General features: G+C 46.8%; 3 protein-coding genes across 5 annotated transcripts in view; 1 reads left to right on the top strand and 2 right to left on the bottom strand.

The window, feature by feature from the left end:
• The window catches only part of LOC307025615 (endonuclease domain-containing 1 protein-like), a 22,670-nt gene extending 1,382 nt beyond the window's left edge, over positions 1-21,288 (bottom strand). The window contains exons 1-2 of one of the 3 annotated variants that reach the window (XM_079660422.1): positions 21,028-21,288; positions 14,303-14,716 (exon numbers count right to left, since the gene is read on the bottom strand). In XM_079660422.1, coding sequence (XP_079516548.1) covers positions 14,303-14,581 — 279 coding nt within the window. In that variant the 5' untranslated portion in view covers positions 14,582-14,716; positions 21,028-21,288. Of the gene's footprint in view, positions 1-14,302; positions 14,717-14,845; positions 14,929-21,027 lie in introns of those variants that run through there. The other 2 variants (XM_079660424.1, XM_079660423.1) reach the window with 2 other exon arrangements.
• LOC307025613 (UDP-glucuronosyltransferase 2C1-like) lies at positions 20,816-24,338 on the top strand. The gene is made up of 2 exons (XM_079660420.1): positions 20,816-20,956; positions 22,014-24,338. The coding sequence occupies exon 2, from the start codon at positions 22,023-22,025 to the stop codon at positions 23,625-23,627; it is 1,605 nt and encodes a 534-aa protein (XP_079516546.1). The 5' UTR covers positions 20,816-20,956; positions 22,014-22,022; the 3' UTR covers positions 23,628-24,338.
• LOC307025614 (uncharacterized protein) lies at positions 23,541-27,343 on the bottom strand. The gene is made up of 5 exons (XM_079660421.1): positions 27,233-27,343; positions 25,939-26,703; positions 25,482-25,633; positions 25,276-25,403; positions 23,541-24,714 (listed from the first exon to the last, which is right to left on the bottom strand). Exons 2-5 carry the CDS (start codon positions 26,642-26,644, stop codon positions 24,546-24,548), a joined length of 1,155 nt encoding a protein of 384 aa, XP_079516547.1. The 5' UTR covers positions 26,645-26,703; positions 27,233-27,343; the 3' UTR covers positions 23,541-24,545.

The raw sequence follows: 27,343 nt of genomic DNA, 5'->3' as shown, positions 1-27,343 counted from the left end.
AAGACTGACTCAATGAGTGAAGCTGCTTTTAGAACAGGCAGGCATGGGCAAACTAAGGCCCGTGGGCCATATACGGCCCGTTGGGCTTTTGAATCCGGCCCGCCGAATATTGGTACAAAATTGTCCAAATTATAGTAAAGACTGCATTCATTTTGCCTTTTTCCTGCAATACCCGCCATTTTAGTTGATCCCACTGTGTTGATTAGATAGATACACACTCCTACCACAAGCATACTTGCCAACCTTGAGACCTCAGAAACCGGGAGCATTTCAAAATGCAAAATGGGGGGGGGGTGCTAGTGGATCGCCGGAGCTGTTAGATTAACATTAACATGCTTATATTGTAGTTCTAAGTGCAATGCCTTGCGGCCTGTAGCACCATCCTTGATGGAGCATATGTGTGGGGCAGGAAAGGTGTGAGCAGAGAGTAGAGTAGTTGTCGATTTTTGTTCTGTTTTCTGTGACTATCTGCCTCACCCTCTCAGACTTTCAGTTGCGCGCGTTACTAAAGAGACGTGTTACCAGGGAAACCAAACAATGGTGTAGCTGTATTAAAGTCCGAGTGGAAACAGTCCTGAGTAAATCCAATTTTGTCAGAAATCGGGAGAAATGCGGGAGAAATATGACCCCGGGAGGAAACCGGGAGAGGGCAGTGAAATCGGGAGTCTCCCGCGAAAATCGGGAGGGTTGACAAGTATGACCACAAGGTGTCGCCACATAGTTGTGACCTATGTTTGAATACAGATGTACGGTAAGGGACGGGAACAAGAGCTCTATTAAAAACTTGGCTAACACTTAAGCATGGAGCACGAGTCAGTTCATTAATAGATCAACAAACAAAACATGGTGCCAGGAGTAAATTATGAAGTAAAATAAAAACACATTAAGTGAGGAGTTGTGACGAGCGACATGGATTCATTAAAGAGCAACTTCCAGGTTAAAGACACCTGTGAATAAATGTGTAGGAAAATGATGAATACACTAGATTTTCAAAAAAATATACAGAAATATACACTACAGTGACATCTGGCGTCGTTTTTGTAAGAAATGTTCACTTCCGCATAAAAAAGCCTCGGCACGTGACCTCCCGCGTGTGACGTAACACGGGGGACACAAGGGGGAGAGCGGCCGGTGTAACGTATTAATAAACATGGATCCCAATGCTAGTTTCGACACAGAAGACACAGAAGAAGTTGAACATGAATATTCGAATGCATATGACGGACCACAACCTTATAATTATGAGCCTGCTAGGCGTCCAAGAGACCAGGAGCAGCCAAGGATTAGAAGAAATAACGGCCATCGGAGAGAAATTGAGCTGTGGTGTGAGGAGAACCAGTGGAGAACTGGGCAGCTATCTTGGTGAGTGACCGGCGTTAGCTTCAGAATGTTAGCTAACGTCACATCACAACATTGTAAAGTTAGCTATCATATATCAGGCTATAACTAAAGTAGCATTGATAATATAGTAACGTTACTGGCAGGACTGTTGATACTGATCCATAACAGAAACTAATGCGCAAGTATCAGCCGTATCTCCCGTTACCTAATGCAACTCTACACTACGATGCTGTGTACCGGAGGAGAGACGCGAGATACGGCTGGTACTTGACGATCTGGCGGAGAAAGGTTGTGGAGCCTCCGTTGATATGCCGTTGTAAATGGCTTGATGGAAAGCAGGTGTGTAGTCGGGGAGGGTGCACAGCTGATTGCAGCAGGTGAGTGGAGGTTGAGCCGGGAGCCAGAAGTGACAGCCACCACGCCCACACAAACAACAGAGACAGGGGGAAACAAACAAACACAAAGGAGACGGCTGGAGCAGTACAGCCTCCACAGCGTTACCTAATGGAACTCCACACTATGTCTTACGGTGCCGTGTACCGGAGGGGAGAGAGAGAGAGCAGCGAATGGGGGGGGGAGAGAGAAGTAATACGGTTTCCTAATAAAGCTGTGGAGAGTATGTGCTGCAGGGAGGTGGATGCACAACGCACCCAGGAACGAACGCTAGCTCCGGTCCTTTTTACTGTGGACTCGATGTCCTGACAGGCTGGTATTTGTGCAACCTGCACAAACACAATACTGCACCATGATTACAAATGGTGAAATACAATTTAAAACTACCGAAAAATACCAGCTCCTTAAAACACAACCGCTCTACTCAACGCAACTCTACTATACGGTCAGAGAGCGGAGATGTGTCCCCTGTGTGATGTAATATGACGCGTTTGACGTATGACCTTAAAAAAAAGCCATTTTTAAGAGCAGAGCTCAAAATTGCTCCTTTCCCTCTGAATTCCTGCACTTATGTCTCGTAAAACATATCAAATCCTGCATTCACTTTTTTTAATTGTAATTTTCAAGCAAGTTTAAGCATAAATGTAGAAAAAATTAAAACCTGCAAGATGCTCTTTAAAGCCACCGGAGACGCTAAAACTTTCGGGAAATGTCGACAGCAACTGGCGGACCTTCAAGCAGCAGTTCCAGCTTTACATCACGGCCATGGGATTGGAAACTAAGCCGGATGCTAGGAAGGTAGCGCTACTGTTAACTATAGCAGGCCCACAGGCGATAGAAGTGTACAATACTTTTGTGTATGAAGAGCAGGCTGATAAAGACAAACTGGATAAAGTGCTCGAGAAATTTGATGCCCACTGCTCTCCCAGAAAGAACGAAACATACGAGAGATATGTATTCCGTTCACGTGTGCAGCAGCATGAGCCTTTTGATAGCTTTCTGACTGACCTGAAGCTAAAAGCACAGTCATGCAACTTTGCTACGCTGAGGGACTCCATGATACGGGACCAGATCGTTTTTGGCGTGGAGGATAAAAAGGTCAGAGAAAGGCTGCTAAGGGAAACGGAGCTGACATGTGAAACAGCTATAAAAATCTGCCATGCAAGCGAGCTGTCCCAAATGCACGTCAGGACTTTCAGCGAGATGGCGGGAGCGGCTAACGTGAGTGATGGCGCAGCACTTGGTGCGTTCTATTTCGTATATGGCTTCGCCCTCTAAGGCTATCGCTATTGGGTAATCCCCCTGCGCCCCCGCGCAGCACTGAAACACTTGTAGTCCACGCCCACCCGCAAGGTGGGCCCCACCCTCGGGCCTCCTTCCGGTATAAATAGGAAGGTGGCCCGGCAATCTGCTCCCTCTTTTTTTCAGCAAAACAGCACAGTTACTGAAGCACAGCAATTGAGAATCATCATGAGCAACAACTGCGTCCGTGGTTGTCCCTCATGTGGCTCTGGGTTCATAATGAGTTATGACCTGCAGAGATAAAAGCAGTATGCGAATCCTGCCGGGGGTCAGAGCACGCGTACGCGGCTCTAAACCAGCAGGTAGCATGCACTGCGCTCGTCTCCCCTCGGGCGACAGGAAGCGGAGAGCGGACACTCTTGCTGCTGTGGCCGAGGAGGACGATTGGCCCGTCCAGGCTTACGAGCCCGCGGACGGGGCCTCGTGTCCCTGGGGCAGAGTGCCGGGCAGGAGTCCGAAGCAACTCCTGCCCCGCCTCCCTCCACGGTTCACCGTTCGGTTCTCCCCTCCCTCCTCTCACCCGAACGGGGGAGACAGAGTCGGAGCAGGGTGCCAGCTTGGCGGCCGAACATGCTTTCCCCCTCTCCGTCACCACAGCGCGGTGGCGTCTGTTACGGAGACGGCCAGAAAGGTACTACTGGACACTCCAATCAGCCCGGACGGGCTGTTCGGACCCCAGTTCATGAAGACGGCCGCGGAACAGGTGGACGGCATTCGCCAGTATGTACAGCTGGCTCCAGTCGGCTGAGCTGCCACAGCGGCACCAACGCCCGCAGCAGCCGCGGCGTCCACGCCGGCCACAGGAGGCCGCAAGCGGAGAGACGCCCACAGCAACCGCCCCGGCGGCTGCAGGGGCTCCATCCCACGTCTCCGCACCCCCGCCACCCCAGAGACAGGGTCTCCCGGCGGCGAGTCAAATGGGAGTGAGGCTCCCCCGCTCCTGGTCGGCTCCACGAGAGCCTCCGAGGAAGTGGAGCCGGTAATTAAGCCGGCTGCCACTAATCTGTTGATTAAGAAGGCAGCAGGGCACCCTGCAGAAGCCTGCTGGTTTTAACCTATCGGTTAATAAACCTGCAGAGCTCGCGGCATTCCTCTGTCCGAGATACGCCTCCTACACACGGTCATAACCCATGAGCGCCGGTATAACGCCTCATGTGGACAGCACTGCACACACCTCCACTCATCCACTGAGCGTGTACACGCCTCATGATGACAGCTGGAGTGAAACGCAGCGTGTGGAGGTTTCCTCGCAGCCCTTTCGCCTCACGGGCAGCGGCGGCGAGGGCAATGCCCCGCCTCCCTCCACGGTTCACCGTTCGGTTCTCCCCTCCCTCCTCTCCCCCGGACGGGGGAGACAGAGTCGGAGCAGGGTGCCAGCTTGGCGGCCGAACATGCTTTCCCCCTCTCCGTCACCACAGCGCGGCGGCGTCTGTTACGGAGACGGCCAGAAAAGTGCTACTGGACACTCCAATCAGCCCGGACGGGCTGTTCGGACCCCAGTTCATGAAGACGGCCGCGGAACAGGTGGACGGCATTCGCCAGCATGTACAACTGGCTCCAGTCGGCTGATCTGCCACAGCGGCACCAACGCCCGCAGCAGCCGCGGCGTCCACGCCGGCCACAGGAGGCCGCAAGCGGAGAGACGCCCACAGCAACCGCCCCGGCGGCTGCAGGGGCTCCGTCCCACGTCTCCGCTCCCCCGCCACCCCAGAGACAGGGTCTCCCGGCGGCGAGTCAAAGGGGAGTGAAGCTCCCCCGCTCCTGGTCTGCTCCGCGAGAGCCTCCGAGGAAGCGGAGCCGGTAATTAAGCCGGCTGCCACTAATCTGTTGATTAAGTAGACAGCAGGGCTCCCTGCAGAAGCCTGCTGGTTTTAACCTATCGGTTAATAAGCCTGCAGAGCTCGCGGCATTCCCCTGTCCGAGATACGCCTCTTACATACGGTCATAATAACCAATGAGCGCCGGTATAACGCCTCATGGGGACAGCACTGCACACACCTCCACTCATCCCCTGAGCGTGTACACGCCTCATGATGACAGCCGGAGTGAAACGCAGCGTGTGGAGGTTTCCTCGCAGCCCTTTCGCCTCACGGGCAGCGGCGGCGAGGGCAATGGCGTGGCTCGTCACCATGAAGACCATTACAGCACATCACAGAGAAGCCAGAACGGGGGAATGAGCAGTATTCCAGGCTGAGTGCCCCCAGCGGAAGCGCCCGCAGCGCCACGGCGCCAGGGCTCGCTGCAGAAGCCTGCTGGTTTTAACCTATCGGTTAATTAACTGCAGAGCTCGCTAATTAAGCCGGCTGCCACTAATCTGTTGATTACCAGCAGGGCTCGCTGCAGAAGCCGGCCCGTTTTAACCTCGGTTAATAACCTGCAGAGCTTGCGGCATTCCTCTGTCCGAAATACGCCTCGTACACACGGCCTTAATAAACCCATGAGCGCCGTTATAAAGCCTCATGTGGGCAGCACTGCACACACCTCCATCCATCCCCTGAGCGTGTGTACGCGCCTCATGATGAGAGTCGGAGTGAAACGCAGCGTGTGGAGGCTTCCTCGCAGCCCTTTCGCTTCACAGTGGCGGCGAGGGCAATGGCATCACAGAGAAGCCAGAACGGGGGAATTAGCAGTATTCCAGGCTGAGTGCCCCCAGCGGCAGCGCCACGGCGCCAGGTCTCGCTGCAAGAAGCCTGCTGGTTTTAACCTATCGGTTAATAACCTGCAGAGCTCGCTAATTAAGCCGGCTGCCACTAATCTGTTGATTAAGTAGACAGCAGGGCTCGCTGCAGAAGCCTGCCGGTTTAACCTCGGTTAATAACCTGCAGAGCTCGCGGCATTCCTCTGTCCGAGATACGCCTCCTACACACGGTCATAATAAACCCATGAGCGCTGTTATAACGCCTCGTGTGGACAGCACTGCACACACCTCCATTCATCCCCTGAGCGTGTACACGCCTCATGATGAGAGCCGGAGTGAAACGCAGCGTGTGGAGACTCCCTGGCGTGGCTCGTTGCCATGACGACCACAGAACATCTCGAGCATGTGCGCCCGCTCTTAGAGTGTTTCTCAGAGTGGCAGCGCGTGTGTCTGATGGACAGATGGATGAGCAGGCTGATCAGCAGAGGATACGTCCTGCAGTTCGCCTCTCCCCCGCCCCCACAGTTCAATGGGATACAGGAAACACTCCTGTCCTCCCAGAAGCTATGTCTTGCGCTCCAATCCGAGCTGCTGGAACTCCTGTTGAAAGAGGATATTTCCAGGGTTCCTCAAAGGGAGGAAAATCAGGGGTTTTCACTCCCGTTATTTTTCTAATCCCGAAAAAGACTGGGGGAATGAGACATCCTCGATCTGTCAGTATTCCACATGCTGACGATCAAACAGGTGCTGGAATGTTTTCACCAGGACGACTGGTTCACTTCCACCTGAAGGATGCATACTTCCACGTACCCATCATCCCGAAACAGAGGAAATTCCTGCGTTTTCCATTCAGGGAATATCAGACCAGACAATCGTCTGCCGTTCGGATATTTCCTGGCTCCTCGCATTTGTGTAGAGAAGGCTGGAGCCACTACACAGAGGAGGGATGAGAGTGTGGTTTTCCTCTGGACGACCTGCTATTTGCTGGCTCGCCCCAGGGAGGAAGTCGCTTTACAGACGGTACATCTCGCATCGCATCTGTCAAAGCCTGGATTTCATAATAAATTGGAAGAAGAGCTGTCCTCTTCCCTCTCAGACAATCGTTTATCTGGGAGTGGAGTTAAACTCAGCCAGCATGAGAGCGCGACTCTCGCGGCAGCGAGGGGAAGAACTGACAGCTCACCTCCGGCGTGTCACAACCCACACAGCCCTCTCCGTGACGCAGCTGCTCGGCGTTGGCGTCAGCTGGTCACGTGATGACCCCCCTGAGTCTCTTCCAACAGGGGGACACTCCAGAGGTGGTTCATTCGCTGCAGAAGCCTGCTGTTTTAACCTATTGGTTTATAAACAGCAGAACTCGCGGCATTCCTCTGTCCCAGATATGCCTCCTACACACGGTCATAATAACCACGAGCACCGTTATAACGCCTCGTGTGGACAGCATGCACACACCTCTCATCCCCTGGGCCTGTATGCGCCTCATGAGGAGAGGCGGAGTGAAAGGCAGCGTGTGGAAACTCCCTCGCAGCCCTTTTGCCTCACGGGCAGCGGCGGCGATGGCGTCGCTCGTCACCATGAAGACCATTACGGTACTTCACAGAGAAGCCTCTCCCCCCAGCAGTTCCATGGGATACAAGAAACACTCCTGTCATCCCAGGAACAGTGTCTTGCGCGGTTTTTACCCCCGCTATTTTTCTAAATCTCCTCTGTCCGGTGAGCGCGCTGTCCTGCTATGTGGCGCGCACGGCGGCCTGGCGCCGTTCTCAGCGCCTGTTCGTGCACTATAGAGAGAGCTCGATCGGGCAACCTCTGTCTGCACAACGGCTGTCACACTGGCTGTGTGAGGCTGTGTCACAGGCATATGTCTCCTCTGGGGTGGAGCCCCCGGAGAACATCAAGGCGCACTCCACCAGAGGAATTTCCTCCTCCACGGCTTTGCACGGAGGAATGTCAGTGGAAGATATTTGCACGGCTGCATCTTGGTCTTCCCCCTGTTCATTTATTCATTTTTATTTGAGGGATGTCTCCCATTCCTCTCTGACACACCCTGTACTGGGTGTCCTGTCGGGGTGAGTGACGTCAGGGAGCCAGCTGTGCGCCTCTCTCCTGCCTTTTGGCACGCGGAGAGCGGCCCATTTCCCCTCTTATAGGAGGGATGTTCCTTTTTCCTCTAACACACTTTGTACGGAGTGCCTGGTCAGAGTGAGTGACGTCAGGGATCCAGCTGTGCGCTCTCCTGCCTGTCTGCACGCAGAGAGCTGCTGTTCCCCCACTACGATCGCAGGACGAGGTGGGACTTTCGTCTCTACTTTCTCACAGCGGCCGGTATGTATTGTTCCCAGCCTTCACCCCGTCGGGAAGATAGGCATGTTTTGCTATGTTCCAGGTACGGTGATGAGCCATTACGCATGGCACCTCAGGCAGGGGGGTGTTATTGAGCAGGTATGTCTGTGCTTCTAGTGCCGGGCGGACCCAGTGGGGCGCAGACTACATCATGCTTCGCCCTTAACCCAATAGCGATAGCCTTAGAGGGCGAAGCCATATACGAAATAGAACTGAGGTTACCTACTGTAACCCCAGCTTCTATGAGTAAATGGCGCAGCCCTCTAAGTGCGGGGCCCCACTGGCTCTACGAATAGCTGAAGAAAAGTTATGTTGTATGGGAGCAGATTGCCGGGCCACCTTCCTATTTATACCGGAAGGAGGCCCGAGGGTGGGGCCCACCTTGCGGGTGGGCGTGGACTACAAGTGTTTCAGTGCTGCGCGGGGGCGCAGGGGGATTACCCAATAGCGATAGCATTAGAGGGCTGCGCCATTTACTCATAGAAGCTGGGGTTACAGTAGGTAACCTCAGGTCTCCAGCCAAGGCAAATGGCGCGCACAGACGCGGCCTACACAGCGGTCGGAAGAAGGGACATTCAGCTGTAAGCGCTGCGGCTCGAAGCACAAACCACGACAGTGTCCGGCATTTGGTAAGCAATACTCTAATTGCCAGGGCCAGAACCATTTTGCAAAGCAGTGCTTCTCAAAAGGAAATGAGAGGAAGAAAGGAAAGTCTGTAAACATAGTGGAAGACAATGATTTAAGTGAGACATTCTTTGTTGGCATGGTGAACTGTGAAACTGAGCAAAAAGAAGTTAATTCAATCAGAGAAGACAAATGGATAGCTCCACTGTCTGATGATTAACGGGACAATAATAACTATGAAACTGGATACTGGTGCAAAAGCAAACCTGATGAGCCTGTCTGACATCAAGGCAATGAAAGATAAGCCACAAATTAATATAAGAACACAGGCACTAAAAGATTATAATGGACAGAAAATCAACAGTTTGGGTGTGTGCATATTAAAGGTAACCTCAAAAGGTAAAGTGCACCACCTACTTTTCTCTGTTGTCGCTGATGGACTTGATTCACTGCTGAGTGATAAAGCATGTGAAGATTTGGAACTTGTCAAGAGAGTGTATTGCATCAACACAACTGTGAGTACACCAAATCACTCTATTGATTGTATAGTACAGAGTTGCAGATGTGTTTAAGGGTTTTAGTGTGTTGCCCTTCACATACAAAATCCAGCTCAAACAAAATGCACAGCCAGTTGTGCATGCTGCAAGAAGAGTTCCAGCGCCACTCAGAGATCGCTTAAAGAAAGAGCTCGACAGAATGATATTGCTCGGAGTGATAAAAAAAGTTGAGGAGCCAAAAGACTGGGTTAACTCGATGGTCTGTGTAAAGAAGAAAAGTGGTGATTTAAGAGTGTGCATGGACCCAAAAGATCTTAATGAAAACATCAAGCGTGAACATTATCAGATACCCAAGCGTGAGGAAATCACAAGTGAAATGGCAGGTGCCAGCCTCTTCACAAAGCTTGATGCGTCTCAAGGCTTTTGGCAGCTGAAACTGGATGAAAGCAGCACCAAATATTGCACCTTTAATACACCATTCGGCAGATATTGCTTCCTCAGACTGCCCTTTGGGATCATCTCAGCATCCGAAATATTTCATAGAGCGAAGGAGCACATCATTGAGGGGCTGGATGGTGTTCGAGCATATGTTGACGACATCATTGTGTGGGGCTCTACACTACAAGAAAACAATGAGAGGCTGAAAAAGGTGCTGGAGCGCATACACAAGTATGGACTCAAGCTTAACAAGAGCAAATGCGAGTTTGGAGTTCAAGAAGTTGTCTTTCTCTGAGACAAGCTCTCTGCACAAGGTGTACAAGCTGACCAAGAAAAGATCAGAGCCATACAGGATATGCCAAGGCCCACAGACAAGACAGGTGTACTTCGCATTATGGGGATGGTCAACTTCATAGGTACATTTATTCCAAACCTATCTGCAAAGACATCTTGCATACGTGAGCTTCTGCACAAAGAAAATGAGTTTAAATGGACAGTCAAACATGAGCAAGAGTGGAAAACACTCAGACAGACGCTCACAACTGCACCTGTATTGACATTCTTTGACCCAACAAAGAAGATTAAAGTTTCAACAGATGCTTCAAATGATGGAATAGGTGCAGTGCTCCTACAAGTTGAAGGTGAGCATTGGAAACCAGTGGCCTATGCTTCCAGGTCAATGACACAGACTGAGTGCAGATATGCTCAAATATAAAAAAAGAATGTCTGGGACTGGTTTATGGCTTGGTGAAGTTCCACAGCTACGTTTATGGTCTACCTTCATTCACAGTAGAGACAGATCATCGTCCACTTGTATCCATCATTAAAAAGAATTTAAGTGAAATGACACCAAGGATACAGCGTCTCATGATGAAGATGCAGAGATATGACTTTGAGCTGATCTACACACCTGGAAAGCACCTGATACTTGCTGACGCTCTCTCACGAGCACCTACAGTGGATTATGTGAGTACAACTGAAGAGGATGTAAAAAGTAATGTGAACATGGTGTCTGCTGCTCTTCCTGTATCAGACACAAAGTCCAGACAGATAGCTGAAGAAACAGCAAAAGACACAGAGCTGCAGTGTGTCATTGCAAATATGCTAAATGGATGGCCTGTAGGTTCCTGTCCGCTCTTCTACCACATCAGAGGTGAACTGAGTGTCGTTAATGGATTATTACTGAAACAACACAGGATTGTCATTCCACGCGCATTGAGACAGGAAGTACTACAAAGAATACATGAAGGTCATCTGGGTGTTGAAAAATGCAAAAGACGGGCGAGAGACAGTGTTTTCTGGCCGGTTATAAATAAAGACATCTAGAGAATGATTGGTACGTGTAACACATGCCAGACACACAGAAACAAACAGACTAAAGAGCCCATGATGGTGACTGATGTGCCAACAGCACCATGGGATAAAGTTGGAATGGATTTGTTTCATCTCAAAGGTAAAGACTATTTAGTGGTCATTGACTATTACTCAAACTTTCCTGAAATGGCACTACTATCAAACTCATCATCAACATGTGTCATAACACATTCAAAATCAATTTTTGCCAGACATGGCATACCTACCACAGTAGTGAGTGACAACGGACCGTGTTTCAACAGCAGAGAGTGGCAAGAATTTGCTGAACAGTACGAATTTAAGTATGTGACCTCAAGTCCTCATTATCCACAGTCAAATGGGAAAGCTGAAAAGGGAGTTCACATTCTCAAGCAACTTCTAAAGAAAGCTGATGAGAGTGGCTCAGACCCATACCTCGCTTTACTCAGCTACAGAGCCTCACCTCTGGAGTGTGGACTGTCACCTGCTGAACATCTGATGAATTGTAAGTTACGCACCACACTGCCAAGCTATTCAAAGCAAAAGAGACACCCAAAGCTGCAACACCAACTACAACAACAAAAGATCAAGCAGAAAACATGCTATGACAGAACAGCTAAGCAGCTTCCATTACTATCAAGTAATTACACCGTCAGGATTGAGGGTCCTGATGGATGGAGAACTAAAGCCACTGTTCTTCAGGAAGTAGCACCGCGAGCCTTCACTGTGAGGACAGAGGAAGGACAAATCTTCAGACGCAATCGTCGCAGTCTTATGAAAACAAAAGAGGCTGGTCAACAGCTCAGTGAATCTATCATTGAGTCTGAGTCCACACCTTCACCACAGACAGACTGTGATACTAACACTCCAAGTAAACATGTGGTCAGAAGATCTACAAGGGAAATCAGAAAACCAGATAGACTGAATCTGTAATTGAGAGACTGGTTTAATGGATATTAAAATGGTGTAAATGTTTAGACAATTTTCAAGTTTGTGCTAGTTAGCAGTCTGAGTACATTAGACGAGATGTTTATTTGTCATGGCCTGGTAGAGAAATCAAAAATGTTTGGTTAAAATTGATGTTGCACTATTTGTTTATATTACCTCAAAGAAAGGGGGATGTGTTGATTAGATAGATACACACTCCTACCACAAGGTGTCGCCACATAGTTGTGACCAATGTTTGAATACAGATGTACGGTAAGGGACGGGAACAAGAGCTCTATTAAAAACTTGGCTAACACTTAAGCATGGAGCACGAGTCAGTTCATTAATAGATCAACAAACAAAACACCCACTAGATGGCGCACTCTAGACACAATTTACCTTAGCTGGAGTCTGGTTTATTCTCTCAGCTGGCCCCACTCGGCAACCCGGCAAGATCGGCGCATACATGTTGTAACAAGCAGTAGTGCTGAGCAAAGTGACTAGAACGCGACCACACACTTATAAAAACACTTATATAAAGTCAGGCAACACTAACCAGGCTTAGTGTGATTCTGTTTATTTGACCTTACTTTAATAACCATCCGTTCACTGTTATTGACCATTGTGAAGAGGCAGACGTTTTCCTTTTGTTTTGTATTATTGCAACTATCGGATGGAATCAATACATGGGCTACATGTGGCCATCACAAGTAAAATCATAACGAAAACTACGCCGGTAAAATATGCGTGTAGAAAACGGCTTATGCCACAATATGATAACAAAAAATAGTCAAGATAGTCTGATTAGATAACATCACCTGTAGAATGCCAGAGAAACGCTCATAACAGCGTTGTGATGCCAAACAGCTTTCAGACTAAAACACATTCACTTATGGGGATGGGGGATATTTATCAGCTGCCTGTGTCACAGTTAGACAATGAAAACTTTACAGCGCGGCTGCTGCCGCGAGTTAACGGGAGAATAAACTCCGGTAGACGAGCAGCTGCAGCACTGCAGCGGGCGGTAATGCAGCTGAACCACATTAATAAACAATGCACCACGGCACTCTAGAGAAAGGTACAAGATTGGAGAAGTAGTTCTTTAATTTAATCTGGCTTCGTATAATTAAAAACTACCCGACGCAGTTCTCTATTGATGTTGTTGTGAGCGGTGTTGCGGAGAAAATCAGCAACGTAAAACGCTGTGTGGGTCATAAGAAGGCACGTAAACGGTTACGTCATGACGCAAACGATGACGCAATGACGCAATAATTCATCTTTGAACCCAATTCACCTTTGAACCTGCATCTGTAACAATGAGTGGACCAAAGAAAAGAAAAGTCATGTGCCGAGTGTATGGGGTGGACAGCTAAATATTTTTTTACCGATCTGCTACTGGCCCAGCCCGCCTGTCAAATTTAAAACTCATAGTGGCCACCGAGCCAAAAAGTGTGCCCACCCCTGTTTTAGAACATATGTGGACATCACTAAAGCAACAACAAGACTTAGCTAGCTAGAAACGTAGCTTAGCTTGAATTGTTGCTTAAAACAAACAAATGCATTTCACCAGCAAAACAGTACTTTTTCTATGGTAAATGTGCTTATTTTCTGCGCCGCTCAATGCATTTAAGATTAAAACAATTATAATCTTAACATATCAGTGTCTCATCTCCCAACAATTTCAGACTTGGCCCAAAAAAGCCAAGCAAACCAGTGGCAAGAGGCAATCTTTTCTAATATACTACTTGCAAAGTTGTCGGTCATGTTAACAGCTTCCTGTACTCAGCACTAGTTTATTTTTACCATGGGGAGTTAATAGACCGACAGTACAAACATGAACCAGTTCCCTTTTACTCAGGCTCATTTCCTCATTCGTTTTGTAATTTACTTAAAAATAATGTTTTTATTGTGTGTGAAGTATGATTAACTGGAACGCAACGGTACACCAAACAAGTCAAATGTGTTTGTTCGTTTTTAGTCTTATTTTTTTCTTGGGTAGCCTACCTACTTTTTTTTCGAGAATAATGTCATGTTTCAGTGCAATACTGTATCATAGAACTAAAGACAGAAGTTGTGACATTTTGAAAAATGAATAATACTGATAAACCAGTACAATTATATAAATAAGAGTCTGACTGTTTAACACTTTACTGCAAATATTAAGTATTTTAATATATAATAATATATATATATATATATGACCTATTTGTTTTTGTTATATATTGTAGTACAATGTTCACATTTAAACTTCTCAATATTTTTCCTAAACATCTCTCTTATTTTATTTTTATTTATAGCTGCTGTTGAGAAATCCAATTCCCATCCAGCGATAGTAAAAGTAGTTGAATTAATAATAATATTAGTTGAGTCTTAATAGAAAGACAAATAGCCCAACTTTAAAATAAATATTTTATAGAATCATAATAACTTTTTTATGATATCATGATCGGCACAATTTTAGACTTACCTGTGGCTCATACTTCCAGAATGTGTGGGGTCTCTTTCCTTCTGGTGTAGTGTACAAATAGGCAGAGAACCATGGAGTGCGGCGTGGCCGACTGTACAGCGTGGCAAAGCGGTACTGGTTTTGATACCGTTGGCAGATCGGGGTCCCCACCAGACCTTTAGGAGGCCAGGACCTATAGAAGCTTTCAAGACATGGAGCAAAGTCTCCAACATCAGCTGCACACATCCAGAATCCAGTGAAGGCCAGAATGAACACAGCCAGAGCGAAGTGATGTGCCATTTTAATAAAGACCAGTTGGTAGTGAAATCCAGCAGTCAAATGTCCAGATATGATTCATGCCTTCATACAGTGTCCGTGTGATAAAGTTAGGCTTGAACTTACTGATAGCTGTTCTCCTTTTCAATAAGACATGACCTTTTGGGGAAAGCAGAAGCAGGACAAATCAACCTCAAACACTCCATCAGTAATCAAATGCAGCCTCACTTACTTTAAACTACAATCAATTATTACACATTCCCTGTTAAAAACATATGAAATACTTACTACTTTGCAGGAAAGTAACATTATTGCATACTTAATCTGACACTGAAAATTGTCCCCAACCATTGCACTGTTTCCTCCCTGATTGAATAACATTTGCATCAACAGCAGCGAGTTACCGTACAGAAGAGGGAAGTCACAAAGTAAAGATAAACACATGGTTGGTTTCTCTCTCTTTTAAATACAGGAATAAGACAGACTTGATACTTTATTTTAGCAGAAATGTAACCAGCATACAGGTCCTGATTTTTTTTTTATTCCTTGACATACCAAATTTGGAACACTTTTTTTAAAGATGGTTGAAAAAGATGATTATTAATTGAACAGGAGTGAATCCAACTGCTCTGTATACCCAGGCACTCTCATACGCTTTCACAATGTGTACAGATTGGTGTAATATTTATGGGACTTTTGTTGTTCTCATTCATAACACTCCGTTCGATGTCTCACTATGGGATGTGCCTCCACGCGTATGCAAACAGAAGCATCAATCTCATTACGCCAATCCTGATTGGCTGGTGATCTTGACGTCTACGTAAGGGAATCCACCCACCCTTTAAGTAGCTTGCGCTACGTCGCAGCGTCATTCAAACACCTCTTCTCGCTTCAGAGCACATCTCGAATATCAGTAGCCGGGCTAGCTTAACGGTCCACAGACTGAACCCAAGCTAACATTCGGTCGACGGGCGCTTGCCGGTTACTTTTTTGCTTTGCAGAAGAATTGAACAAATATTAACACACCAGTTACTATTGTAATCTGCCCCGCGGTAAGGTTTGATTTTTTTCTTCAAACAGTAACATACCTGTTGCTAGTTTATCCCTCCACGCCGACACCACGGCGAGCGAGGACGGACTCTTCTCTCCCTCACACCAGAGGAGACGGAGATGAGAAAGATATTAACACACCAGTAAATATTTTTTAAAGAAAAATCTACCCCGTCGTTTTTTCCTTTCGGAATAACGATAAGGTTGGATTTTTTTTGGTAACATACCTGTTACTAGCTTGTCCCTCCGCGCCGACACCCCGGCAAACGAGGATGGACCCTTCTCTCCCTTACACCAGAGGAGTCGGAGGCTCGGAGGCTCTGATGAACTTGCCCCAAGCAGCGAGGATGAAGAGGCAGCTTCTCCCAGTCTTTCCAGAGATGCTGGACGAGGTGTCGGTGTCGTGGCGAGACCGCCCTTTCAGCAACAAGGCCCCAATCCAGGGTGCCTCCTCTTTGGACTGTGAGGGCATGGAGAAGCTCGGCCTGCTCCGCATGCCGCCCATGGAGCTGCTGGTGGCAGCCCACCTCCAACCGCGGCTGGCTTCGGCACCGAGCAGGAACCCCACGCTACCGGCAAAGGCAGACCACTTCCAGTCAGCAATGACCGAACGAGCCTATAAAGCCGCAGCTTTGTCCGCCAGGGCTCTCAACGTCTCCTCGCTGCTGACCGCCTACCAGGCGGAGCTCTGCGAGGACATGACGAACAAACCTGAGCCTGCCGCGTGGGACGAAATCGCAGTGATCACGGACATTTGCCTCCGTGTGCAGCGCTGTGCAGTCCAAGCCACGGTCAAAGCACTGGGGATAATGGTGGTACAGGAGAGAGCCAGGTGGCTTAACCTGACGAACCTTCCAGAACGGAAAAAAGAGGACATCTTGGACATGCCTATTGTTCCCGAGTTCATATTTGACTCCGCTCTAGCTTCGATGCAGCAGCGGTGTGAATCCAAAAAGAAGGAGGATGAGGCTCTCCAGCTTTGTCTTCCCCGAAGGGTCTAGCCGCCGCCTTCAACGGCCCCGCGGCAGTCCTTCGCCCAGGCTGCCTCACGTCCTGCCCGTTTCAAGATCCCGAAACAGCAGAGGCCACAGCCCGCCCCGGGTCTCCAGCCCAGACACGAGGCGAGGACGAGCTGGCCAAGAAAGTCTCCGGTTCCGGCAGCAGCCGCTCAGGCACAGCCGGTCCAGACTTTCAGCCACCAGACGAGAAAGAAGAAAAGGGCGGCCTGACAGCCTCCTCTCCTCTCCTCGATAAAAGAGCTGGAAGTTCCCTGTTCTCCAGCTCCAGAACACGTTCCAGTGTTAGATGCTCATGTGTTTCCGGGGTGCAACCATGCCCCCATCTTCCTGCCGCCTCGAGTGATGTCAGAACGTCATCCTCAAGTTCGCGCCATGAGGGAAATGGACTTAACATCAAAGACAGCAAGCTCCGCTGCTCGTTTAAGTGACACAAACACATGTCATCACTATTGTTTCTTAATAAATCATTTTCCACTGTCGTTTCCAGACTTAAAGCCAAGGGCGCAATCAATAAAAATGAAAAGAAAAACAATAAAAACAGTAAACAGTCTGACGTCTACCCCCCTTCTAAGAGTGGCTGCTGCCTCTCTCAGAAGGCTGACGATGGACGGGGCTGTGAAGGCATCACATTCGCTGTCACCCCCCCTCACTTTTCGGCATTCTGCATTCGCAAGCCCGGGGAAAGTCGGCACATATTCTGGAGCAAGAGATTCTCTCGCTACTAGAAAGGAAGGCTATATATATACCCTCCGAACAGAGTCAGAGCGGCTTTTATTCCAAGTATTTCCTCGTTCCCAAACGGGGAGGGAACGTAATTCGGCCTATACTAGATTTGAGGGCTCTGAACAAATATCTCAAAAGATACAAATTCAGAATGCTCACTCACACATCTCTGTTGCGTCTCGTGCGCCAAAGCGATTGGTTCACATCAGTCGACCTGAAAGACGCGTATTTCCACATCCCAGTATATTATCCACACAGGAAATATCTCAGGTTCGCCTTTCAGGGTGTTTGTTACGAGTACAGAGTACTTCCCTTCGGTCTGTCTCTCAGCCCACGAGTGTTTGTACGGTGTACGGAAGCCGCGATAGCCCCGTTAAGACAACAGGGTATTCGCCTGGCAACTTATCTGGACGATTGGCTCCTTCTCGCACAGTCTGAGCAAGAGGCTATTACGCAGACGAATGTCCTCGTAAAACACCTGCTCGACCTGGGTTTCGTAATAAACACAGAAAAGAACATGTTGTCCCCAGCCCAGACTGTACTCTTCCTGGGCCTATGCCTGAATTCGGTGCCCTTTACAGCCCGCCTGTCAGCAGGGAGAGTGAAAGCCTTCAGGGCTTGCCTCGCTCATTTCCAGCCACGCAAATATGTTCTCTTCAGATCATGTCTGCGGTTACTGGAGCTCATGGCGTCAGCCATCCTGGTGGTACGACTGGGACGCTTACACATGAGGGAGTTTCAGCGCTGGGTAGCTGCCCTCAGACTGGACCCCGTGCGTCATGGCGCGCGGAGAGTGATGGTCACTATGCAATGCGTAATGGCACTGCGCCACTGGCTGCACCCGACTTTTTTAGTACGGGGCGTGCCTATGGGTGCTGTCCTATCGCGGAAGGTGGTCACCACAGACGCATGTCTGACGGGCTGGGGGAGTATATACGAAGGTCACCCTGTGAGGGGTCTCTGGAGCAGAGACCTCCAATGGTCACACATAAATTATCTGGAGCTTTTAGCGGTGTTCCTCACCCTGAAACGCTTTCTGCCTTTTCTCAGAGGACATCATGTCCTCGTGAGGACAGACAACACGACCACAATATCGTATATGAACCGCCAAGGGGGTTTGCGTTCTCTCCAGTTACACATGCTGGCACGCAAACTGATCTTATGGAGCTGCGGACGTCTCCTCTCTCTGAGAGCGACGCACGTACCAGGAGTGATGAACCTCGGGGCAGATCTGCTGTCCAGAGGTACACCACTATATGCACACTGGACTCTACATCCAATAATTGTGAGTCAGCTGTGGGTGCGTTACGGCCGGGCCGCGGTGGATCTGTTCGCATCAAAAGAAAACGCTCAATGTCAGCTGTTCTTTTCAATGCGCGATTTAAACGCACCGTTAGGCGTGGACGCGCTCGCGCACGTTTGGCCTCCGGTCCTTCTGTACGCGTTCCCACCCCTGGCTCTGATACCCCCAACTCTGGCCAGAGTGAGAGAACAACGCCACACACTGATCCTAAAAGCTCCGCACTGGCCTGCAATGTACTGGCTGGCGGAGATATATCAGCTGCTGTGCAGGCAGCCGTGGCAGCTCCCGCTATGCAGGGACATACTATCTCAGGCGGGGGGGACTGGCCCGTGAGTGGTATAACCTGAATACAGTGGGACTCCCTCAGAAGGTGATAAACACTATTCAGAGTGCAAGAGCTTCCTCCACCAGGTCCCTCTATGACTGTAAGTGGAGGGTGTTTGAGGAATGGTGCCTTCAAAAGGGACACATCTCTTTTCAATGTCCTGTCGGGGTGATTCTATCATTTCTACAGGACCTGATTGATAAACACAGAGCTTTCTCTACGATCAAATTGTACCTGGCTGCTATTGCTGCATGCCATGTGGGCTTTGAGGGAAAGACGGCTAGCTACCATCCTTTGGTCTGCCGTTTTATGAAAGGGGCTCGCAGGCTCCTCCCTGTTTCCAGGTCACTGGTGCCCTTATGGGACTTGGCAGTGGTTTTAGATGGGCTCACTCGACCTCCATTTGAACCCCTGGAAGACGCTGACATGAAACACCTGTTACTGAAGACAGTGTTGTTACTGGCTCTGGCATCTGCCAAGCGAGTCAGTGACATTCATGCGCTCTCTGTACATCCTTCATGCACTCAGTTTGCCCCGGGGCAAACAAGAGTGTTGCTGAAGCCCAACCCTGCCTTTGTACCTAAGGTGGTTGGCTCATGTACCCCCATTGACATTGAGGCATTTCCTCCACCACGGTGTTCCTCTGAGGAACAGCGGCCGAATTTGCTGTGCCCAGTCCGTGCTTTACGCACCTATATGGACAGGTCAAAAGAGTTTTGATGCAATGACCAACTCTTTGTATCCTGGGCTAACCCTCATAAGGGCAAGCCCGTTACTAGGCAACGGCTCTCCCACTGGATTGTGGAAGCGATTGCTCTGGCTTATACGAGTCAGGGTTTGCAGGCACCGACGGGCCTGCGTGCTCATTCTACTCGTGGACTGGCTTTGTTCAAGGGTGTTTCCATCCAAGACATTTGTGCAGCAGCAAGCTGGTCCTCACCGCTCACTTTTGTCCGCTTTTACAGGCTAGATGTCTCTGCTCCAAGTGTGGCCCGCGCAGTGCTGGGCCCCATGTTGAGACAGGGTTCTACCGGTTAAGTTCTGGTTGTTTTGGAGATTTTTGAGATAAGCATGTCTAGCAATACGGGAGTTTCAATATCCCATAGTGAGACATCGAACGGAGTGTTATGAATGAGAACTATAGGTTACTTACGTAACCCCAGCTCTCAGAGTAACATGAAGTGAGATGTCTCACCAGACGGCCCTTCTTGCTAAGGCGAAGCGAGAAGAGGTGCTTATTTTGAATGACGCTGCGACGTAGCGCAAGCTACTTAAAGGGTGGGTGGATTCCCTGACGTAGACGTCAAAATCACCAGCCAATCAGGATTGGCGTAATGAGATTGATGCTTCTGTTTGCATACGCGTTGATGCGCATCCCATAGTGAGACATCTCACCTCATGTTACTCTGAGAACTGGAGTTACGTAAGTAACCTATAGTCACTTTATGTTTCATTTTGAGTTTCTTCCTGGTTGGTATTTGTATCTTTTAGGGACTTTTGTAGATAAAGGCCAGGGTTATTTAGGGTTATCCATGATACAACTTTATATGGTGCTAATGTGTTTACAGCTCATGTGCTGCTCCCACAGGAAAACACAAAAAAACCTACATTTATTTAATTAAGTCAACATACTAGAACAAATATAAAGCACTCAAGGATGTTGGGTCCTTTTAAAATGAGCTCATTGTGTAGGTCACAGTAGGTCACCAAAAGACTGTTTTTATAAAGTATTGTCTTACTTTCCCTTGAGTCTGTATGCAGCCCAGAGAAAGAGGGTGGGCTTTGTAGGAAAACTTTGCCTTTCCTCCCCTCCAAAATACTCACATCCTGAAGTCCATGTGTTGCTCCCCCCTCCCCCAACACCCTCTTCTCTTTATGTAACACATTAATCGGGTTTGGAGTTTGGATTATTTTCCATGCAGACGCTGGCCTTTACTTATCCAGAGGAAAACATTTCTACACTATTTCAGGGATTAAAGGTAAGTTTTAACACTTTTTCTCTATCTACAAAACATTTAAAGAATGCCTTGACTGAAAAGAAGATACTTACTTGACACTGCTGAGAATAACTTGTGCAGGATTGGGGTTGATCTGCAGGAGAAAGTGCACAATGTTAGGTTGCCCTTTTAACTTTCTCAACAATAGACATGCAGAAAGAAAGCTAGACACATCAGGGCATGTTTTCTTCTGAATGCTATGAATAGACAGTGTTTCTGCCTTGTAGTAAGTCCTAGCTGTGTGCAGAGGATGAGATTAGAGACCATAGTAGCAGCAGGCTTCAGTTAGCCTTAGTTCATTCCTCTGGACTTTGAACATTTCAGAGTGTTCTTTTAGTACAGGCTGTGGTTATACAAACAGTCATTTACTTCTGGTTTCACCTTAAAATACTATAATATTATACTATACAATTTGCATTTTTATATGCGAGAAAATCCACAATTGTATACATTTGAACTTGTTAATCAATAGTTGCTTGACTGTATTGTAACGCCAATGTTTAATAGAATATAAAACCCTCTGCAGAACATAGTTGACTCAGTGCAGTAGAGGGATGTCAGTGTTTGTTGTGATTTCCACCTGATTGAATTAGTGGGACATGCTTCAATAGAGATGATTAACACATCAAGTGGGACACCTTTATGTCCTTTAAGTATGAAACAATGTCAACATCAGTTGCTAGTGGAAAAGTAGCAAATGATAAACAACATACATTATTTACATGTCCAATATTAAGACCCTTTTAGAGGTCTAAACACCCTTAAGTATAGTTTTGACTAGAACACATTTTGGGCATTCATTTACTAGAAGTTACAAAATTGGAAGACATTATTAGTAGTTTCTAAGAGAGACATTTGAAAAGGACTTGGAAACAATCAAATACACCACAACTAAGTTAATGGCTATCAACAATAGAACACATTTTTTACATAAACACATTTTAACTAACCCATTCGCCATTCCACATCCGACAATGATGTAAGAAACATTTCATAAAAGTGTTATACACAAATATTGAATGTTTGTTCTTTCCTTTAGGGTTGATCCATGGGGAGCGTCCCAGGTGTTTCCCTTCTGCTTCTGGTGGTGAGTCTGTCCCTCCTGTCCAGCCCCAGCGTCCATGGAGGAAAGATTCTGGTGTTCCCGGTGGACGGCAGCCACTGGGTCAACATGAAACTCCTGATCCAGGGCCTCCATGCCAGAGGCCATGAGATCACTATTGTCCGAACAGCCTCTAGCTGGTACGTCAAAGAAGACTCTCCTCATTACAGCTCCATCACTGTCACCTTACCAGAAACCATCGACATAGAGGAGCAGGACTTCTTTGTAACCTTCCTGTTCAAGATGCTAACAATTCAAAAAGAGGGGGCATCTCTAATCACCTTCGTGAAGTTCTACTGGGAAATGCTTGGTGCACTGTCGAACATTCACAAACAGGCCAGCCAGTTGACGGTAGAAATGTTTGAGAACAAAACTCTAATGCAGAGTATTCGTGACACTCAATTTGACGTGGTTCTCATCGACCCGGGTTTGCCTGCAGGAGTTCTGGTGGCTCATGAACTGAAGCTGCCAACAGTTTTTAACGTGAGATGGATCACGAGTGGAGAAGGCCATTTTGTTGTGGCACCATCTCCAACATCCTATGTTCCAACTTCAGGAAATGCCATATCGGATAAGATGAACTTTGGAGAAAGGCTCAAGAACATATTCTATTATGTTTTCAACACATGCATTGACAAGTTAATAGTGTGCCCTCACTATGATAGACTGGTAGAAAGGTACTTCGGTCCAGATGTGAACTTCTATCACCTTCTACAAGGAGCAGACATCTGGCTAATGAGGGTGGACTTTGTCTTTGAATTCCCCAGACCCACCATGCCAAACATCGCCTACATTGGTGGTTTTCAGTGTCAGCCTGCTAAACCTTTACCAACAGAGCTGGAAGAGTTTGTTCAAAGTTCAGGAGAGCACGGGTTCATCCTGATGTCTCTTGGTACGCTGGTTCAAGGCTTACCTGTAGAGATCACTTCTGAAATTGCTGCTGCCTTTGCCCAACTTCCTCAAAAGGTCATATGGAGGCATGCTGGTGAGCCCCCCAGCAATTTGGGGAACAACACCCTTCTGATGAAATGGCTGCCCCAGAACGACCTCTTGGGTCACCCAAAGATTAAAGCCTTTGTGGCTCATGGTGGCACCAACGGGATCTACGAGTCCATCTACAATGGAGTGCCAATCGTAGGCATCCCCCTTCTGTTTGACCAGTTTGAGAACTGTTTGAGAATGGAGGCGCGCGGAGCCGCCAAGGTGTTGGATGCCACCAAACTGACTCGTCAGAACTTTTTGGAAGTGATACAAGAGGTTATACACAATCCCTCCTACAGAAATAACATGAAGCGTCTGTCGGCTCTCCATCGGGATAAACCGATGCATCCTCTGGAAACGGGCCTTTTCTGGATTGAGTTTGTTATGAGGAATAAAGGAGCTTCACATTTACGCACTGAGTCTTATAAGATGCCCTGGTATGCCTATTATTCGGTAGATGTGATATGCCTTTTGATTACAGTCTTGTTGACTTTGACTGTCATTGTAGTGGGATCAATACGATTCCTTTGCTGTCGACTATGCAGGAGAAGAAAAACCAAACAGGAATAGTTACTCAAATTGTATAGACTACTCAAATGGTTAGCCATGGGACAATTTTGGTTTTGAGTAAAATGTTTTGTCAAGAGGCGCGTTCCAAAATGTTTTGTTAATCCCTAGACTTTTCCTCCAGCACCATCAGCAGGTCAGAGTGTAATGTTTATAGATAGATTGTCTCAAATGTTGTACAGACATTCATCCTAATTTCTGCAGTGATTGACTGATTGAGTGATTTGCATTTAGCGCCACCATGAGGTGAAGAAATATCGCATTGATTTTCATGACATTATGATGAAATGTATTAAACCTTTGTGATCCCATAACGTTTTATCTAGAGTGATTAACCCTATACTTTGTGTCATGACCAAATACCTGCATAGCTAACAACATTAACTAATGACAGAAATGTAAGCTCAGGAAACTTTATATTGCATATATCATTTGGTGAATATGTGCGATTGTGCGTGTACCTACTTCCAACAAAAAAGTCAGTTTTTAATGTTGCACTATATCATATAATTTGCGTATTGTATTGTACAGATTTGAAATTTGACAAAAGGAAAACAAATAAACAAAAAAGGCACTTATGCTTGTTTGAAGGATCAATATTTCAAAATGAATGCTGCAACTTTATGATGTTTATTATTAGTTAAGAAAGATAATAGCCTGTTACACAAATTAACATACTAAAATCTGAAATAAAAAAATAACAAATACAAACTATTCTTTGTAGATAGTACTGTCTTTATTTCCTGCAATATAGCACTGTACAACTGGACTCTGGATACTGATAATTGTTTTATTTTTGAAAGACAACATATTCTACCACCTATCAGAGTATGCATAGCAGAATGTACGTTCAATAGATATAGTATTGTTTTTCGTTCATATAAACATTTTAAATTAGAAAACAAAAGTGTTCTTGGATTTTTAAACATTCTTTTCACAGATCCATCTATAAGGTGTCTTACAGGAACCATCCATCCAGGAGTGCAGTTTGTCTTCACTGATGTCCATGTGTCCACAGTCTTCTCCCAGAGGGTCTTCCAGCTTCCAGTCATCAGGCTCAGTCTCCAGCCCCTCTCTGCTCAGCCAGTACCTGCAGGAGGAGACATGTTACAATCCTCACACTGTCTTATTTAAAACTATTACAGTCAGTTATAACACCAAATGGCTTACATTCTCCTGCTGGTCAATCGATGTTGATCCAACTCATTCAAATAGCAGGAAACAGGAAATTAAACCTAATTACCAGTGCTTGTCAAGTCAACAACCAACATATTTTGTTTATTTACTAATGTATTTTTTTCAGTAATAGTTTAAACTGTTATTGTTGTTGCAATGCACTTAATGAGGTAGAAATAAAACTAAATACTTTAATAGTGGAAAATAATATTGTCCTGTTTTTAGAAGATATTGGATGGACACTGAATAAATACATATAGAATCGCAGTAGTTAACAGTCAAAACTGTTTTAAAAAATGTAAATAGAGAGAAATATGTTCTTGAGCTGGACAGTTACAGACCTTGATTTAAAAGAAAATGTCACTGTTATTACTTATAGGCGGAAGCAAGCACCGTTTAGGGCAAATTCTGGTGCGAAAAAAAAGAAGCATTTCTGCCAGAGGTGCTACCCCAGTGTCCCTTTGCTCTGACTTACTGCTCATCTGAAGTAACCAGGCTGCCATCCACCCATCTCCACACCCCCTCCTCCTCTGCATCTGTCAGACCCATCCACAGTCGGCTGCTGCTCGGCTCCAGAGCCTTGCTGCTTTCCGAAACAAAACTCTAAAAAGGGGGGGGGAAATTAGTTAATTTACAATATCTGAAAAACTGTCCTGCTGTTGTCACATGTTCTTTTTGTACCTGTTCTGGTTCACTGTTAATGATGAGCAGGTCACCCGCCTGTGTCTGGCACCAGTCTCTGCTGGAACTCCAGGTGAGCATGCGGGAGGAGATGTAGTAGCACTTGGCCTCAAACAGTCTCCAGCTCTCCTGACACTTTTTGCAAATTCGTTCTGTGGAAAAAAAGTAAAACGTATTATATTATGTATGTTTAGAAGCCTGATTTACTGTAGACCTCCACCAAGGTCAATTGTACATATTCGTCCCGATGTGTGTTTCAGTGCATTTCCAATATTTGCATGACAACAAATAGCAGAGGAAACATAATTTGAGCCAGAAGATGTGTACAAAAAATGTTGAAGACTTTTTTAGTTGCTGTTCAAGAGAGTGTTCTCAGTTGGGAACATATTATTTCCATAATTCTGACCGACAGACGGAAAAATAAACCAAGAAAAACAAAAATAAAACTCATAAGTACCTTTTGTATTGTGATTTGCCACAGAGCAGTAGAGGTCTAGGGAGTGGAAAGCCTCATTTATTGAATGCAAGTCCGCCATCATTCGCTCCATCTCGTCTTGCCTGATTTCCTCTTGCATTGCAGCTTCCTGCTTTTCTTTCATTAACACTGTGCTCAGGTTCTGGTTTTGTTCTTGAAGCTCAGTTGATCTCTCCAGGAGCTGCATGTTGTCTTTTGATGCCTTCTCACAGTCGTCGTTCATCAAAGCTCCAATCTGCTCACTCAGATTCTTAACTTCCCTTTCAAAGTTGTTGTTTATTTCCAGAATTTCTTGAGTATTATCCTTTAATTGAGTGAGCTCTTCCCTCAGAAGGCTGTTCATCTGAAAGAGTCTGTGTCCCTCCTCCTTTTGCTGAGTGTTGGAGTCCATCAGAAGTGTGATAGTTTGAGACATGTTTAGTTTATTCCCCTTAAGATCAGATGTGTACTGCACCAACCGCAAGTGTTCTTCTGCTTGTTGTGAATTTGTGGAAGTTAGATTCACAATCTGCTCCTTAAAATGGCTGCTTTCCAAACTCAAAGCGATATTACCAGACATCAGATTAGCTGAAGTTCTGTTGAGGGATTTGGTTTGTTCGTGCAGCCAGGCGCTCTGCTCCTTCAGGAGTTCATTGTCTCTTCGCAGGTCCTTGTTTGCTGCTGTTAGGCTGAGATATGTGTCACTCATGTTCTGGTAGTCAAAAAGGAGGCTTTTCCATTTTGGCTGGCTGCCTGACTCATTGTTATCTGAAAGGTACAGATAGAGAATCATTACAACTCAAATACTTCTACATAGATAACCTGCATGCGTACGCCTTTGAAAGTGAATACTGCGCTGTTATCAGGGGAAAAGCTGTAAAAAGCCACTGTACTTTACATGTTCAGCAGGAGTCAAAGGGAGCTGATAAACATAGTGGCAAAAACGTTTAGCAGCCAAAGAGACAGATATTTCCCTCAGAAGATGGTAAGAGAGCTTAAAGATAGAGCATTTGGGACTTATGTTGGTCAAGTGGACACAACAATGTGATTGATAATGTTGCTCTGTAACGGTAGGCTGTGAGAAATATGGGACTGTTAGCTAGCCTAAGAATTAGCATTATGCTTGTAAACGTGTTTCTGCTGTCCCCATGTGGCCAATATTAGGTATTGCCGGTTTAAGCAATAACATAATACAAGCTGTTTCCCTCTGCTTTTAGTCTTTAAATTAAGCTAGGCTCACAGGTCATGGATCCAGCTCTTTACTCATTTGAGAGCCAAATCAGTAACTTGTACTTACGCAATACAGAGAGTGCTACACAGGTCACGAGGAGCAGCAAGCAGAGTGATGAGAGGCCGACCACTGGACATAAGCGGTGACGTATCACTTTTGGTCTGATACCCAGGCATG

The sequence above is a fragment of the Notothenia rossii genome (genome assembly GCF_949606895.1).
Source record: "Notothenia rossii genome assembly, chromosome: 11".
Lineage (NCBI taxonomy): Eukaryota > Metazoa > Chordata > Actinopteri > Perciformes > Nototheniidae > Notothenia > Notothenia rossii.
The sequence above is the reverse complement of the archived record's forward strand: the minus strand, read 5'-3'. Positions and strand labels throughout refer to the sequence as shown.

Bases quoted from the DNA above. Each gene is read 5' to 3' on its own strand.
- LOC307025613 (XM_079660420.1), top strand. From the start codon at position 22,023: ATGGGGAGCGTCCCAGGTGTTTCCCTTCTGCTTCTGGTGGTGAGTCTG.
- LOC307025614 (XM_079660421.1), bottom strand. From the start codon at position 26,644: ATGAGTGACACATATCTCAGCCTAACAGCAGCAAACAAGGACCTGCGA. The intron at 25,634-25,938 runs GTACTTATGAGT...TTTTTTCCACAG, and splicing joins GGCAAATCACAATACAAAAG to AACGAATTTGCAAAAAGTGT. The intron at 24,715-25,275 runs GTAAGTCAGAGC...CTCCTCCTGCAG, and splicing joins CTGGTTACTTCAGATGAGCA to GTACTGGCTGAGCAGAGAGG.